The 12,762-nt window shown below is 42.8% G+C and overlaps 1 protein-coding gene across 2 annotated transcripts in view; it reads right to left on the reverse strand.

Annotated features, from left to right (window-relative positions):
• LOC124606332 (adenylate cyclase type 2) overlaps positions 1-12,762 on the reverse strand; it is a 338,520-nt gene that overhangs the window by 119,376 nt on the left and 206,382 nt on the right. For both annotated transcript variants that reach the window (XM_047138315.1, XM_047138314.1), the window contains exons 8-10: positions 11,557-11,802; positions 5,868-5,926; positions 1,126-1,296 (exon numbers count right to left, since the gene is read on the reverse strand). In XM_047138315.1, the coding sequence (XP_046994271.1) occupies positions 1,126-1,296; positions 5,868-5,926; positions 11,557-11,802 (476 nt within the window). The remainder of the gene's footprint in view (positions 1-1,125; positions 1,297-5,867; positions 5,927-11,556; positions 11,803-12,762) is intronic.

Consider the following 12,762-nt stretch of genomic DNA (forward strand, 5'->3'; position numbering starts at 1 on the left):
CAAATGTCCATCCACTGCGATCAGGGGCTCGCTTGGTGGGCGCCATCCACCCACAGCAACGGCCGCCTGGCATGATGGTCGTTGCCGGGAGTTCCGATGCCCTAAAAAGATAGACAATCGCTCCTAGGCTATCGCGAGGCGTTCAGAGTGCAGGTACGAGCAGTGTGATCCCTGTTGTGCCAGCGGTCTCAGCCAGATGGGGCTATCGAACTGGTAACCTAGCAAGGAGGCAAAAGGACTACGGCTAGAAGGAAGGGAGGAAGGAAAAGGGAGAAGGAGAGGATGAGGAAGAGGAAGAGAAGGAGGAGGAGGAAGAGGAAGAGGTCGAGGGGAACCCACACCAAAGGCGCTAGGGAGGGAGTTCTTCCCCACCTGCTCAGATTCCAAATTTAGAAATGGAGGTCAAAAACGTGAAGTCCAACAGGAGGAGTAAAAGCAAACAACCGAAAACCGCAAGACGAAACGAAGTCAGGAGCATAGCTGGGCCGACATAGATGAGAACACCAAGAGAGGGAAAGGAAGGGGCAAAGGGAAAGGAATAATGACAGGTAGGGAGACGGAAGGGGAAGGTAAAGCAGCGCAGAAATGAAGAAAGGCTGCAATAGCTCAGGGGCTCGTGTGTACCACACATGTACACACAAAAGAGCTGTGGGCCCCGTGGGCGGGAAATTCAAAGAGATAGTCGAAGTGTGGGTTAGCAGCACAGGAAGAGAAAGAGGAAGTAGAGCTGCAAAGGCTGGGGCCCCGTGAAAGTCAAGCACATAATCACCAAAGACTTTTGAGCCTCCTTGGGGGGGGGGGGGGGGATTGTTACTGCAGTCGTGTGGCACACTGAAGTAATGAGTTTGGATGTGTCGTTAGCCAAGTGCCTTCGAGACGGTATGTGAATCACTCTGTCCCGAAATTTTAAGACAACCGATATTAGTAAAAAGCTGTTCGATAATCCAGTTGCCACCATCATATATGTCACGTAGGAATCGTGAGAATAAGGTGAGACACGTTAGATCACACATAGAGGCATGTAAAGAATATTTTGTCCATCGCTCGTTAAGGGAATGGGACACAGCACTGTAGAGCGGTATGTAGGAGTGTGTGGATGTGATGTAGTAAGAACGCGGCGCTTACCCCTTGAGAATGAGCAGCTGCACGGTGGCCATGCAGAGGAAGAGGACGAGCGCGGCGAGCACGTAGTAGCGGAACTGCAGGTCCGGCTCACTGCGGTAGTCGGTCTCGTGGCCGCTGTCTTTGAACCACAGGAGTGCCGGGTTCATCTCCTCTGACTGAGACATGCACTGCCTGTGGGGAAACAGGCAACATCTGGCTGCTGTTATCTACGCAAATAAAAAATGTAAATGTTCGTTTCTTTAAAATCTTAAATCTTCTTAATTTCTTCGTCGATTCTGACACAACTTTGCATGCGAATACGCACGCGTTTTTATACGCCCACTTTTTATCATACGTATACAGTGTCAAAGAGAGGGGGAGTAGGAGATGGACAGAGGGGTTGGAGAAAGTGGACACAGAAAGCGAAAAGGACGAGATGAAGGGAGAAAGGGGCAGGAGGAGATGGAGAGATAGGTGGAAGAGAAGGAGAAGATGGACATAGAAAGGGGGAGGAGACGATGGACATAGAAAGGGGTGAGAAGGTGATGGACAGGAGAGGGGGACAGAGAGGGGGCGGAGGAGATATAGAGATGGAGAGAGAGAGAGAGAGAGAGAGAGAGAGAGAGAGAGAGAGAGAGAGGGAGGGAGAGAGAGAGGGAGGGAGAGAGGGAGGGAGGGAGGGAGGGAGGCGGAGAAGATGGACAAGGAAAAGGACGAAGAGGTGATGCACAGAAAGAGGGGGAGGAGGGGGTAATGGACAATGAGAGAGGGTGAAGAAGATATGGACAGAGACGGGGTTTGGAATGGGGGAGAAAAAGATTAGGATGTGTATCCAATTCACACACATGTTAGAAAATTATGCTCTCTGACTTTCTTTTTTTAAGTTGATTGAGCCATAGCAACGCGTGTCTGGGAACAGTTAGTATGCTATATAATACACTAGCTGACTGGCTGACGGAGCCTGCCTACATACTTATCCTTATTCCTCCAGAGCTGTGCTTACATTTCACCCCATCTCTCCAATAGACCTATACCCTACATAGAAATGCTAAGCGTGTCCTACTCCCCCAGCTCCCCACTAATTTTTCCTGGCTTTAAATTAAATGCGCACCTCATGAAGTTGAAATTGCTGCAAGCGTTCCAGAGATAAGCTGTACATGTCACCCCTTTCTACCGCAAACGCCACGGCTTCAGAGTTGTCAGACTATCTCCATTCAAACCTAGCAATCCCAAAAATAATGCATTCGACGATAAGAAAAGCGATTGCGATTACTTTTACGTATCATACAATTCAAACTTCATCCCACCCCTAAGGGTGCGAGAGGTGTCCAGATATGTGCCAAGTTTGGATGAAATTACGTTTGTTGTAGAAATCAGTCTGCAATTCTTCTGTTCAGGTACAGTTCCAACCCAACCACCTCGTCGTTATCCTGGTAATGCATGCAGTACCGTGGTTTCGTCTCTGAATAAAGAGGAAGAACTCACGTTGCGCTATGTCAGGATGCTACGGAAGGTAAGACAAAATTTTTGTAGCCCAAAGAGGCAGCATGTGTCACTCTTTCTGCCTTAGAATGAGCTGAGCCGTTATCGTGGAGCAAAAACGAACAGTTTGTCAGCTTATAACAATGCTTCGTCTTGACGGCCTCGTTAGGACATTTCGGTGGTTCCTCCTGTGATGGTTTGCCTTTACGAGGATAATCTGTTAACATCAAATCAAGGTAGTCAGAAAGGCGCTCAGCATCACTTTGCCCGATGCTGGTTCTGTCTACTTCGCCGTTTTCGTCAGTTGTGAATCCGCTTGTTTCCACTGCTTGTTTTGCTCCTTTGCCTCGAGGTCATAGTGATATACCCAGAATTCGTCTACGGTTGTTCATTCCGAAGGCTGTTTTGCTGTAGATCTCCATGCTGCCCTGTCCTATGCAAGCCTCTCCATCTCTGCACAACTAACGTAACCAACAGGCTTTTGAACCCACTAACCGTATTCTGGCCTTCGTCTCCCTCTACAATTTTTAACACTCACACTTGCCTGTATTACCAGACTGACTATCCCTTGGTGTCTCAGAACGTATACCACAAAACGATCCCTGTTTGAGTCAAATTGTGCCATGAAATTCTTTTTCCTTAGTTCGATTCAGCAACCCCTCATTTGTAATTCGATCTACCCGTCTAATAGTCATTATTCTTCTGCAGTACCACATTTCAAAACATTCAGTTCTCGTCTGAACTGTCTAGCGTCCACGTTTCACTGCCGTACAACGCTACACTCCAGAAATGAATTCCCAACATTTCATTCTATATTAGATGTTAACAAATTTCCCTTCTTCAGAAACACTTTGCGTGCTACAGCCCATCTACAGTCTTTATCCTTTTTACTGCGGCCACCATCAGTTATTTTGATGCCCAAATAACAAAACTCATCTACTTCTTTTATTTTCTAATTTATTTCTATCAACACTGCTTCATTTAATTCGAGTACATTCCGTTATCCTTCCTTCAGTTTTGTTGCTGTTCATTTATAATATCTTTTCAAGACATATCCATTTCTTTCAGCTGCTGTTCCGAGTCCTCAACGGTCTCCGTCAGAATAAAAATATCATCTATAACTCTCAAAGTTATTATTTTTTCTTCATGAATTTAATTCCCTTTACGAATTCCTCCGTCGTTTCCTTCATAGCTCGTTGAATGTACAGATTGAATAACGCTGGGGGTAGGCTATAATCTTGTTTCACCCCCTTCTCAATTAAGGCTTCCCTTTCATATCCCTCGACTCTTACAACTGCAGTATGTTTTCTGTATAAGTACTATAAATCTTTGGCCGGCCGAGGTGGCCGAGCGGTTCTAGGCGCTACAGTCTGGAACCGCGCGACCGCTACGGTCGCAGTTTCAAACTTGCCTCGGGCATGGATGTGTGTGATGTCCTTAGGTTAGTTAGATTTAAGTAGTTCTAAGTTCTAGGGGGCTGATGACCTTAAAAGTTAAGTCCCATAGTACTCAGAGTCATTTGAACCATCTGAACTATAAATCTTTCGCTATCTTTATCTTCTTGTATTTTATCTCTGCTACGCTCAAAATTTCAAACTGTATAGTCTAGTCAACAGCATCAACACTTTGTTTAAATCTACAAATGCTATAAAAGTAGGTTTGTCTTTAATTTTATATTAACAACAGCCTCAGTTGCAATATTTACCTAGATTTACCTAGGTTTCCGTTGGGATAACCCAACCTTCTACGGCTGCCGTACTGCGGTAGCGAAGTGGGGCCGAGGCTGTTTCCCAGATAAGTTATTGCAATATTGCGATGTATTACTGTATCATAGTTTTTAGTTTTTGACGTTGTACATTATGGACAAATCGTAGTTCCTTTTATTCTGAAGAAGGTTGGGTTACCCCCACTGAAACGTAGGTAAATCTAGGTAAACATTGCAACTGAGGCTGTTGTTAATTTAAAATTAATATTTATACAGTTGCTGACAGGGCCGCAAAATGTTGAAAATATTAAAAGGTTTGTCTTTCTTTAAGCTGTCTTCTAGGATAAGTCGTAGGATCAATATTGATTTGCGTGTTACTGCTTTTCTCCGAAACCGAAACATCCTCACCGAAGTCTCCTTCTACCAGTTCTTCTCTTGTTTTGTAAATAATTCGTGTCGTAATTTACAACCATGGCTTACTGAACAGATTGTTCGGTACCATTAACACCTGTTATCGGATGCCTTCTTTGGAATTGTGGTTATTAAATTCTTCCTGACGTCTGACGATATTTCGTCTGTCTGATGTATCTTGCTCACTAGGTGCAACAATTTTCTCATGGCTGGCTCCCCCAAGGATATCAGTAATTATAAGAAGATGTCGTCTACTCCAGGGACCTTGTTTGCATTTGGGTTATTAGGCGGTAAAGAAATTATCTTGGTTGGTCTGACATATCTGCAGCATTTTAGTTGTTACTGCCGACCAGCAGGTTTTTTGAATGTGTTCCAGGAGGCAGGAAACTTACTAATGTTCAGAATGACTTGCAAAATATTGAAAACTGATCCTTGACCGGTTTTCACATTTTCACTGTCTCCTCGATTGTAATACCCGTTCTTCCACTTTCTCCTTTACAATTCTGATTTGTTTGACTACAATGGAAAAGTCTGCGCCACCTAGCCACTGCGTCATATTACTGTGAATTGTTTCCGTACACTTACACGAATTCGTCAGGGATGGTTGCCCTGTTTTTCCTCTTCAAATGCAGAAAACGAATTACCATACGATACACCACCTAATAATAGGCTGCGCCATTTTGTTTTAAATGTTGTAGTAGAGTGCTGTGTTGCAGGTATTTCAATGTTTCGATGTGTAAGAGCATTTCCAGACATGTAACAGAAAAAAAAGGGTGGGGTGGAAGGCACCATTAAGCAACCACAACTTTACAAATAGTGACTGGCGCAATATGTATGTATTTTTTCGGTAAACTGTACAGTGACTAAATCGATCAATTAACGGAAACTTGTTTCGGAGTATGGAGGCAGTTGAAGGTCGATGAAGAATCACTCATTAGCACGCCAAGACGATCAGTTCCTTAGTAGGCCGAACTGTCTTGTCCTTTTATGTCGACGTAATATACTTCTCTTTTAGATTATTCTGTTTATTCTAAACTACTACCTAATCATCAAAGTAGAACAGAACTGAAGCAGGTGTGTATTGAAAACTGTCGCCCCGCTTTCAGCAGAACGACTAACCACACAATAGTATGCGTAAGTGTAGACACTTTGAAAGTATACTTACTTGCAGTCGAAACAGGAGCTCTCGCTGGGCAGCAAGTTTGACTCAATCATGGAGATGCTCTGAAAACAGAAAATGGACAGTGCTCATTAAATATACGTTGTGATGAGCTGCCTACAAAATATGAACCAAATGCTTTGTAATCGGTGAATTAGACAGATACATGAAAGAAAAGAAACCAAACTGTGAAGACAGGAAAGTTAAGTTGGAGTAAAAAAATGATATCATAATTTTATAATACTGAGCATTCAGAACCCGAAAGTTTATTGCACACGCCAACAAAAAATGTATATTGATTACTTTTCTTAGGTAATAGTTTAGTCTCGCATCTGGTGACAGCTTTGATATCAAGTAAGCTTTAGTCACAATGTGACCTCGTTTATGAATCTGCAAAATACAACTAATAAGGATTAAAAGTAATTTAACTTTTCAATGCGAACGAATATTTTACTGAAATAAATAAGAAATCAACACTCTATTTCGTAATTATTATACATATTTTTCTGTATATTTCTTTTCTCTCTTCTCCATGATGCATCTATTATAGACTTTTCTCCATTGAGTTCTTTGCTGTACTTCTTGGTGAAGTGGTCTACAGAATCTCTCATGATAATGGTAGTCCAGCAGTCCTGATAACATCTTCGTATCACTTTGATACCTTGACGGAAGCGCTCACCTTGTTGAACAAATAAATTATCCAAATATTCAAGGAAATATCAAGGTGACTTCAAAAAGTCGTTTTGAGGTTCATTAAATATCCCAGTTTCTTGAACTTTTACAGTATGTTGGTTGCAACAGAAACATAACGTAAATCTTTTTTGTTACCTAAGGACTTTCTGAAAACCTTCTTGAATGAAATCCAAGCCTCACTTGTACTCACTTATGGTTCCAAGTTGGAATCAGTCATCATTGGTCGCATGTGAGGTCCAGCAAACACTCCCTCATTTTCGCACCGAGTGATGAGGCAGATGGTCAGACAGTGGACTCGTATTCGAAAAGACGGCGGTTCGAATCGCCGCCAATCCATTTATATTTGGGTCTTCCGTGCTTTACCTTTATCACTAATGCAAATTACGGGATCGTTCCTCCGAAAGGGCAAGATCAGTTTCCGTACGGCCTTCCCCAATCCGAGTTTGTGCTACGTCTCTAATAGCCTTTTTGTCAATAGCACGTGAAATCTCTTTTTTCTTCCTTTATTGATGCAATCAATCATTCACTTTCGCTTCTGATAAAGAACCATCACGCATGCAACCTTGAGACATTCTGCATCTTTGGATTAGGCTTTCGCAAACTGTTTCACTAACGCATAGATGTGAAAAAAATTTTTTTTGCTTTATCTTTTTTTGCCACAAGATTCTAGCACAAAAAAAGAGAGTCAAGCAGCTTGTCATCGTAGTTGCGATATATAATAAGCAGTACAACAACTAAAAATGAAATTTCCACTTTATATTATTATTAACTGAAATATAGTGTGAAGTTCATATGATTAAAACTTCTGTAAAACCTTTTTTTTTAAATTTTGGGTGTTACCTGCAAAAGATGGTGGATAAAACGTCTTTCTCGTTATCATATTAGGATTAAACTCACTAGAAACAAAAATAATCTACTTTTGCTAAGAAATATGTTCTGTGTTACCCAATTGTTCAGATGGTTACGATGAAGAAACGTTCTAGGCTGTGATAAAACGTGGAATAAATATAAGTCGTTCTAATTATCTGAATAAAAACAGCGGTACTGCCGACATCGAAGTTTTCTTAGTCATAAAAAATTCCACTTTCCTAGCTTTTGTTATGTTGAAATTATTTATGTTTCACAAATAATTGATCTGTGATAGAATTAGTCATCTTCGAAATGATGGTTTACAAAAATAGGAAACATGATAGGAATACGCATAGAAAATAACAAAATTCCGTAATAACTAACGGATAGGTTTTTATTAACATAATAATTCAAAATGTTCCACCATTATCTTGATTTCACAGATAATCATTCCCATTCCACACGACCATAGGACATTGTCCTGTATTTAACACGTAGCTGATGGCAACGCTTAATACATGTGATGTATGACCAGTTGCAGTAATTTTCAAATTCCCTGGTGAACTCTTTATTCAACTGTCGGACAGCAGCAAGGCCGACCCTTAGAGCCGGGTTCAATGGTCTCAACACACGCCCACCCTCATATTGCCTGTCTTATTGTTTTCACTGTGTTCCCTTTCTTTGTTGCGAAGTTAACATTAAACTAAGACTGAAGTTATCAACGATGATGAATATTCAATAAAATTCGTACTGCTAACAAACATATCCCAACTGATTATCTGGGAGGGATGAATAACCAACTTCCCTCTGCCACGTATTTAGAAAAACACGGATAACATAACGGCCGCTGTAATATGTAATATTTTGCAACCCGGCGCTCTGGAAAAAAGGCTTCCATTTACGCCTCTGTGAAGCAACATAATAGTCGACCTATAATTAAATAGTCTAAATGACCATGTGTAATCAAGTGGTGACCAAATCTCGTTACGCTAAGCCGAATTATCTCACTGTCCAACTCAAAATCAGTAAAGCTGTACTCATATTCTCTCACTATGCTTTTACTCAAGCATAAAAATAGCAGGATGTACACTAGCTGTCAGATTTAAGTGTAGAATCTGTTGCGGTTCTCGACCAGTCGGGACAAAGTACATTATTTTTATGGTCGCGTGCATGCCATACAATGGCTGGTTGCAAATTTGTCCACTTCACTGTTTAAATCATATATCACGTGAGACATCAGTCTCAGCGGAACGTGGCAAATGTACTGAATGAAAAGGAGCATAAGTGGCTACTGTTTCACATATTAACAGAAAAATTATAGGGAGAGCTGGGGAGGAAACACGCTTATACGTCAGTGCTACTGCGCCAATCTGCGACAATACCGTCGATTTAAGACAACATTTCATTGTAAAGAGGAGAGAACACACGAACACACTACTTTTCAATTGTTAGTGGGATCCTATACTGCAGCCCGCTTCAAAATTGTCCGCTTTTGCTGAACCTCAATTCGTTGCAGGAATCGAAGCTAGGTGTGGCGATTATGTCACGCGATGCTGGTATTCGACGATCCTCTTTTTAAAAGATTGTCTCGAAGGTCCGTTATATACTTGTTGTAGGTAACGAAGCAACTGCTGTACTGTCGCAGATGTCGTCGGGAGCTCGACGTCATGCGATTGCAGTTCCAGCATGTGCACAAGCTGAAACATGTGGCACTAAAATTTACGACGTCCTAATCGCGAAATATTTTGGGTCACTGAGTCACAAGACAGAGTTGAAAGCTTATTGACACCATTTCACAGTTCTCGTAATGTTCAAACCGGATATCATGCAGACACGTTATCTCAACACAACTCACCAATATGCGTTCCATACACACGCAAAAACTGTCTTAGTTTGTCCAGAAATGAAAGCACAATTTACTCAATAGTAATTACGTCCTTCCAGCAATTCACACTGATGTGGTGCGCATATTAATTTCAATGCCTCATCCGTGTCCTCTCATACGAAATTCAACGTACTAGACATGACACCACGTCAACAATCTTCATATACTCGTCACTGAACCTACCAGGGATGTTTCGAAGTGTCATCGCAAAGGTTAGCACCCTGTAACCAAGACTGGCATTATGGTGTCACCCACCGCAGATTGTTGATTGGAGGACATAGGAAATATTATACGACCGGAAAGGCAAGAGTAGAGGAAGACACGTCGCAACGCCTACTGCATAGGCTACCAGTCGGCCACGGCTACTAGCCACGACTGCATATGCACCAGGGGAACCTAGGACGACAGTGTTGCAGCGGCCTACCACAGAGGTCGCCGATGGCAAGGGACTACAGTGCACGTCATTTGTCACGTTCAGTCAATTGTGTGAAGATGTGGCATCAACCGCAATAGTAGCCAATAGTGCGGAAATGCGGTGTCACTCAGCGCCATCAGCCAATAACAGGGAGCCATAATATCACACTGTGCCGCGCGGGTTTAGCCGAGCGGTCTTGGGCGCTACAGTCATAGACTGTGCGGCTCGTCCCGGCGGCGGTTCGAGTCCTTCCTCGGGCATGGATGTGTGTGTTTGTCCATAGGATAATTTAGCTTAAGTAGTGTGTAAGCTTAGGGACTGATGACCTTAGCAGTTACGTCCCATAAGATGTAAAAAAAAATCACACTGTGCTATTGGGTGAGTCACGCCCTGTGACTTATCTGTCAGACAATTCTGAAACGCATTCCTCGAGTACAGTTCTGGAGTTTAGGAGCTGAAAGTTTACCGAGGCGTATTCCATCGCGATTCGTCGAGTGGATCCGCAGCCGACCACGACAGCTTCAGTAACATCGTGCATCGGAAAGAAGAGGGACACTCTTTGACAATGCTTACAACAGGAAAGAGAATGCAATCACATAACAGTCGTATCAGAAATTAGCTCTAATTTTACAACTGATTTTCTACTCTACATCAGTCATCTGATAGCGACACGCTCATCTCACAAGTCTTTCTGCAAAAGTGACGTCGTTTTAACGTCACATGCAATATCGACACTCGCAGGAGTTGCTACCGAACTCGTGACGAGGTATGAATGTTATCACTCCTCGTTTCAATCGCAGCACTTAAAGCTATCGTCTTCGGTTCCTGCCTAACCACACTCTGGGAAACGTCATATATTCGGAAATAATGAGTCAAATACTTGCAAAAGGAAGAATATGAATTTTGCTGCTGCTAGTTTCAGTCGCAGCAATTAAAATTGTCCTCTTAGGTTCCTGCCTAACGATACCACTTGGAAATCGTCTAACACATTTAAAATGACGTCACTTTCGCAGAAAGACTTGTGGGATGAGCGTGTCCCTGTCAGATGACTGATGTAGAGTAGAAAGTAGCCGCTGTGTGTTTTTCATCATGGTGTGGCGTCGGCAGCTTATATCTTGTGCAATAATTGTATTCCTCCAAGTAGTTGCGGAACAGACGAATAGAGGCTGTGCCTCAATATGACTTACGTCTAGCAAATTGCGACCTACAGACACTATGTCCTATTGCAAATTTTTATGCCTATAGAAGCCACCGCCACCACTTCGGCCTTGTCTAATTAGTTCGCACAACAACGGATCTCCGCTTTGAACAGTCTGTTCTCCAGTCAGTCATAAATGTATATAACATTGAATATTACATAACGTATTTGTAGTTAATTCATAAGGAAGTCGCAGAATGTGTTAACAGTATTCAGATGGAAAAAAATTAACAGGCAGTAGGATTCAAACCTTCATCCTTCGCCCCAGTAGACCGCAAGATTATGCATTACTCTAGCGTCTGGTCATGTGATTTTAGTCTCCTGTATTGGTTATTATAGTATCTCTTGAAGGCTTATAGCACTGCCGCTTTATTAACTTACATTTCATTGTGATGGTGATGTGTTTGTCATAAATTTCCAGTGCGCCGTTGCCTTGAAACGGAATATTGCAAGTTGTAATACGAAACCTCTAAATATACCAAAATGAAGACGGCGCCTGCCACTTCGATTATCGATATTGCGGCTGACGTCAAAATCAAGTCACGTTTGTAGAAAGTCTCCCGAGGTGAGCATTAGCCCCATCTGACATGTCAAGGAAAATAAACTACGAGAGAGAAAATAGAAAAAAATATAAGAGAAAAGAGCGTGAGCTGACCGTGAGGCCGATGTTCTTGGCGAGCGTGCTCTCGGCGATGTTGGCGAACGGCTTGTCGGCGCCCCAGCACTCCACGTACTTGGTCATCTTGCTCGGCGAGCGGTTGCGCGACAGGTCGGAGGCCGTGCTGGCGGCGCGCAGGCAGTTGCTGCCCCCGCCGCCTCCGCCCCCGCCGCCACCGCTGCCCTCCTGGGCGACACCCCCGCCACCTGCCGAGCCATCCTGTCCGCCGCCGCCGTCGTTTTTCTGCAACAGCAAGCGCCTTCAGCTGACACCTTGCTCCAAGCAGGGATCTCGACGCGTTGCTCTGCGCAACTCATAGGACGATGAGTATTTACTAGTTCCTACCTTACTGCAGTTTTAGTGTGTATTAATGTTATTCAGTTTAAAAACAGCGCCAGGTAGAAGTTCCCGCAGGTTAGTCATATTGGAAGGAACGAGTCAGGACTGTGGATTAGCGTTTCATGTGGACGACTGTAACAGGTGGGGGCGGGGAACTAGCGGGTGCAGTAAAGTATCACTTCCTAATTCTGAAAGCACGTCGAGGTTCCTCGTTTTGACTTAGGTATTTCAAATTATTTTCATGATATCGCATTACGCTTCTCTTCTCACTGACATCATCATCTCTTTCTATAATAATTGGTTATCCATCTGCTCTCGTGTTTTCTTTTCAATATTTTCTTTATTTTTGCTACAAGCAGCATCTACCTTCCTTGCAGTCACGCAGGTTTCAAAAGCGTAGTATTTATCCTCTATCCATTCCTGCTTGGCCTCCTTCCACTTCCGATCTACGTTAATTTTCGCCTGTTTCATTTTCTGCATTTTTATGTTTCCTTCTACTGTCACGTTGCCTATGTATTTATGCTACGCCTTGTCTGTTTCCATAGTTATTCCTCTGCTTCCTTCACATCTCTCACTGCGAGTCATGCACCTTAAATTCTATTCTATTCCGCTGTTTCAGTTTGCTATTGTTTAATGCTCTCTTTTTAATTCTCGATTACCTCTGATTGTTTCAAATTATTGCTGTCCAGTATTCACAATATCCTACCTCTTTGCAGTTTCTGAAGTTTTCGTCTGAATCTCATTATTACCGTCAGAATTGCCATCTGCTGCTGGAAATACTTTTCAGTGTAAAATGTGGTTTCTTAATCTCGGTCTTAGTAGCATATGATCTATTAGAAACTCTTCCATACATACAACCTTCTT

Source organism: Schistocerca americana, chromosome 3 (genome assembly GCF_021461395.2).
Source record: "Schistocerca americana isolate TAMUIC-IGC-003095 chromosome 3, iqSchAmer2.1, whole genome shotgun sequence".
Taxonomy (NCBI): Eukaryota; Metazoa; Arthropoda; class Insecta; order Orthoptera; family Acrididae; genus Schistocerca; species Schistocerca americana.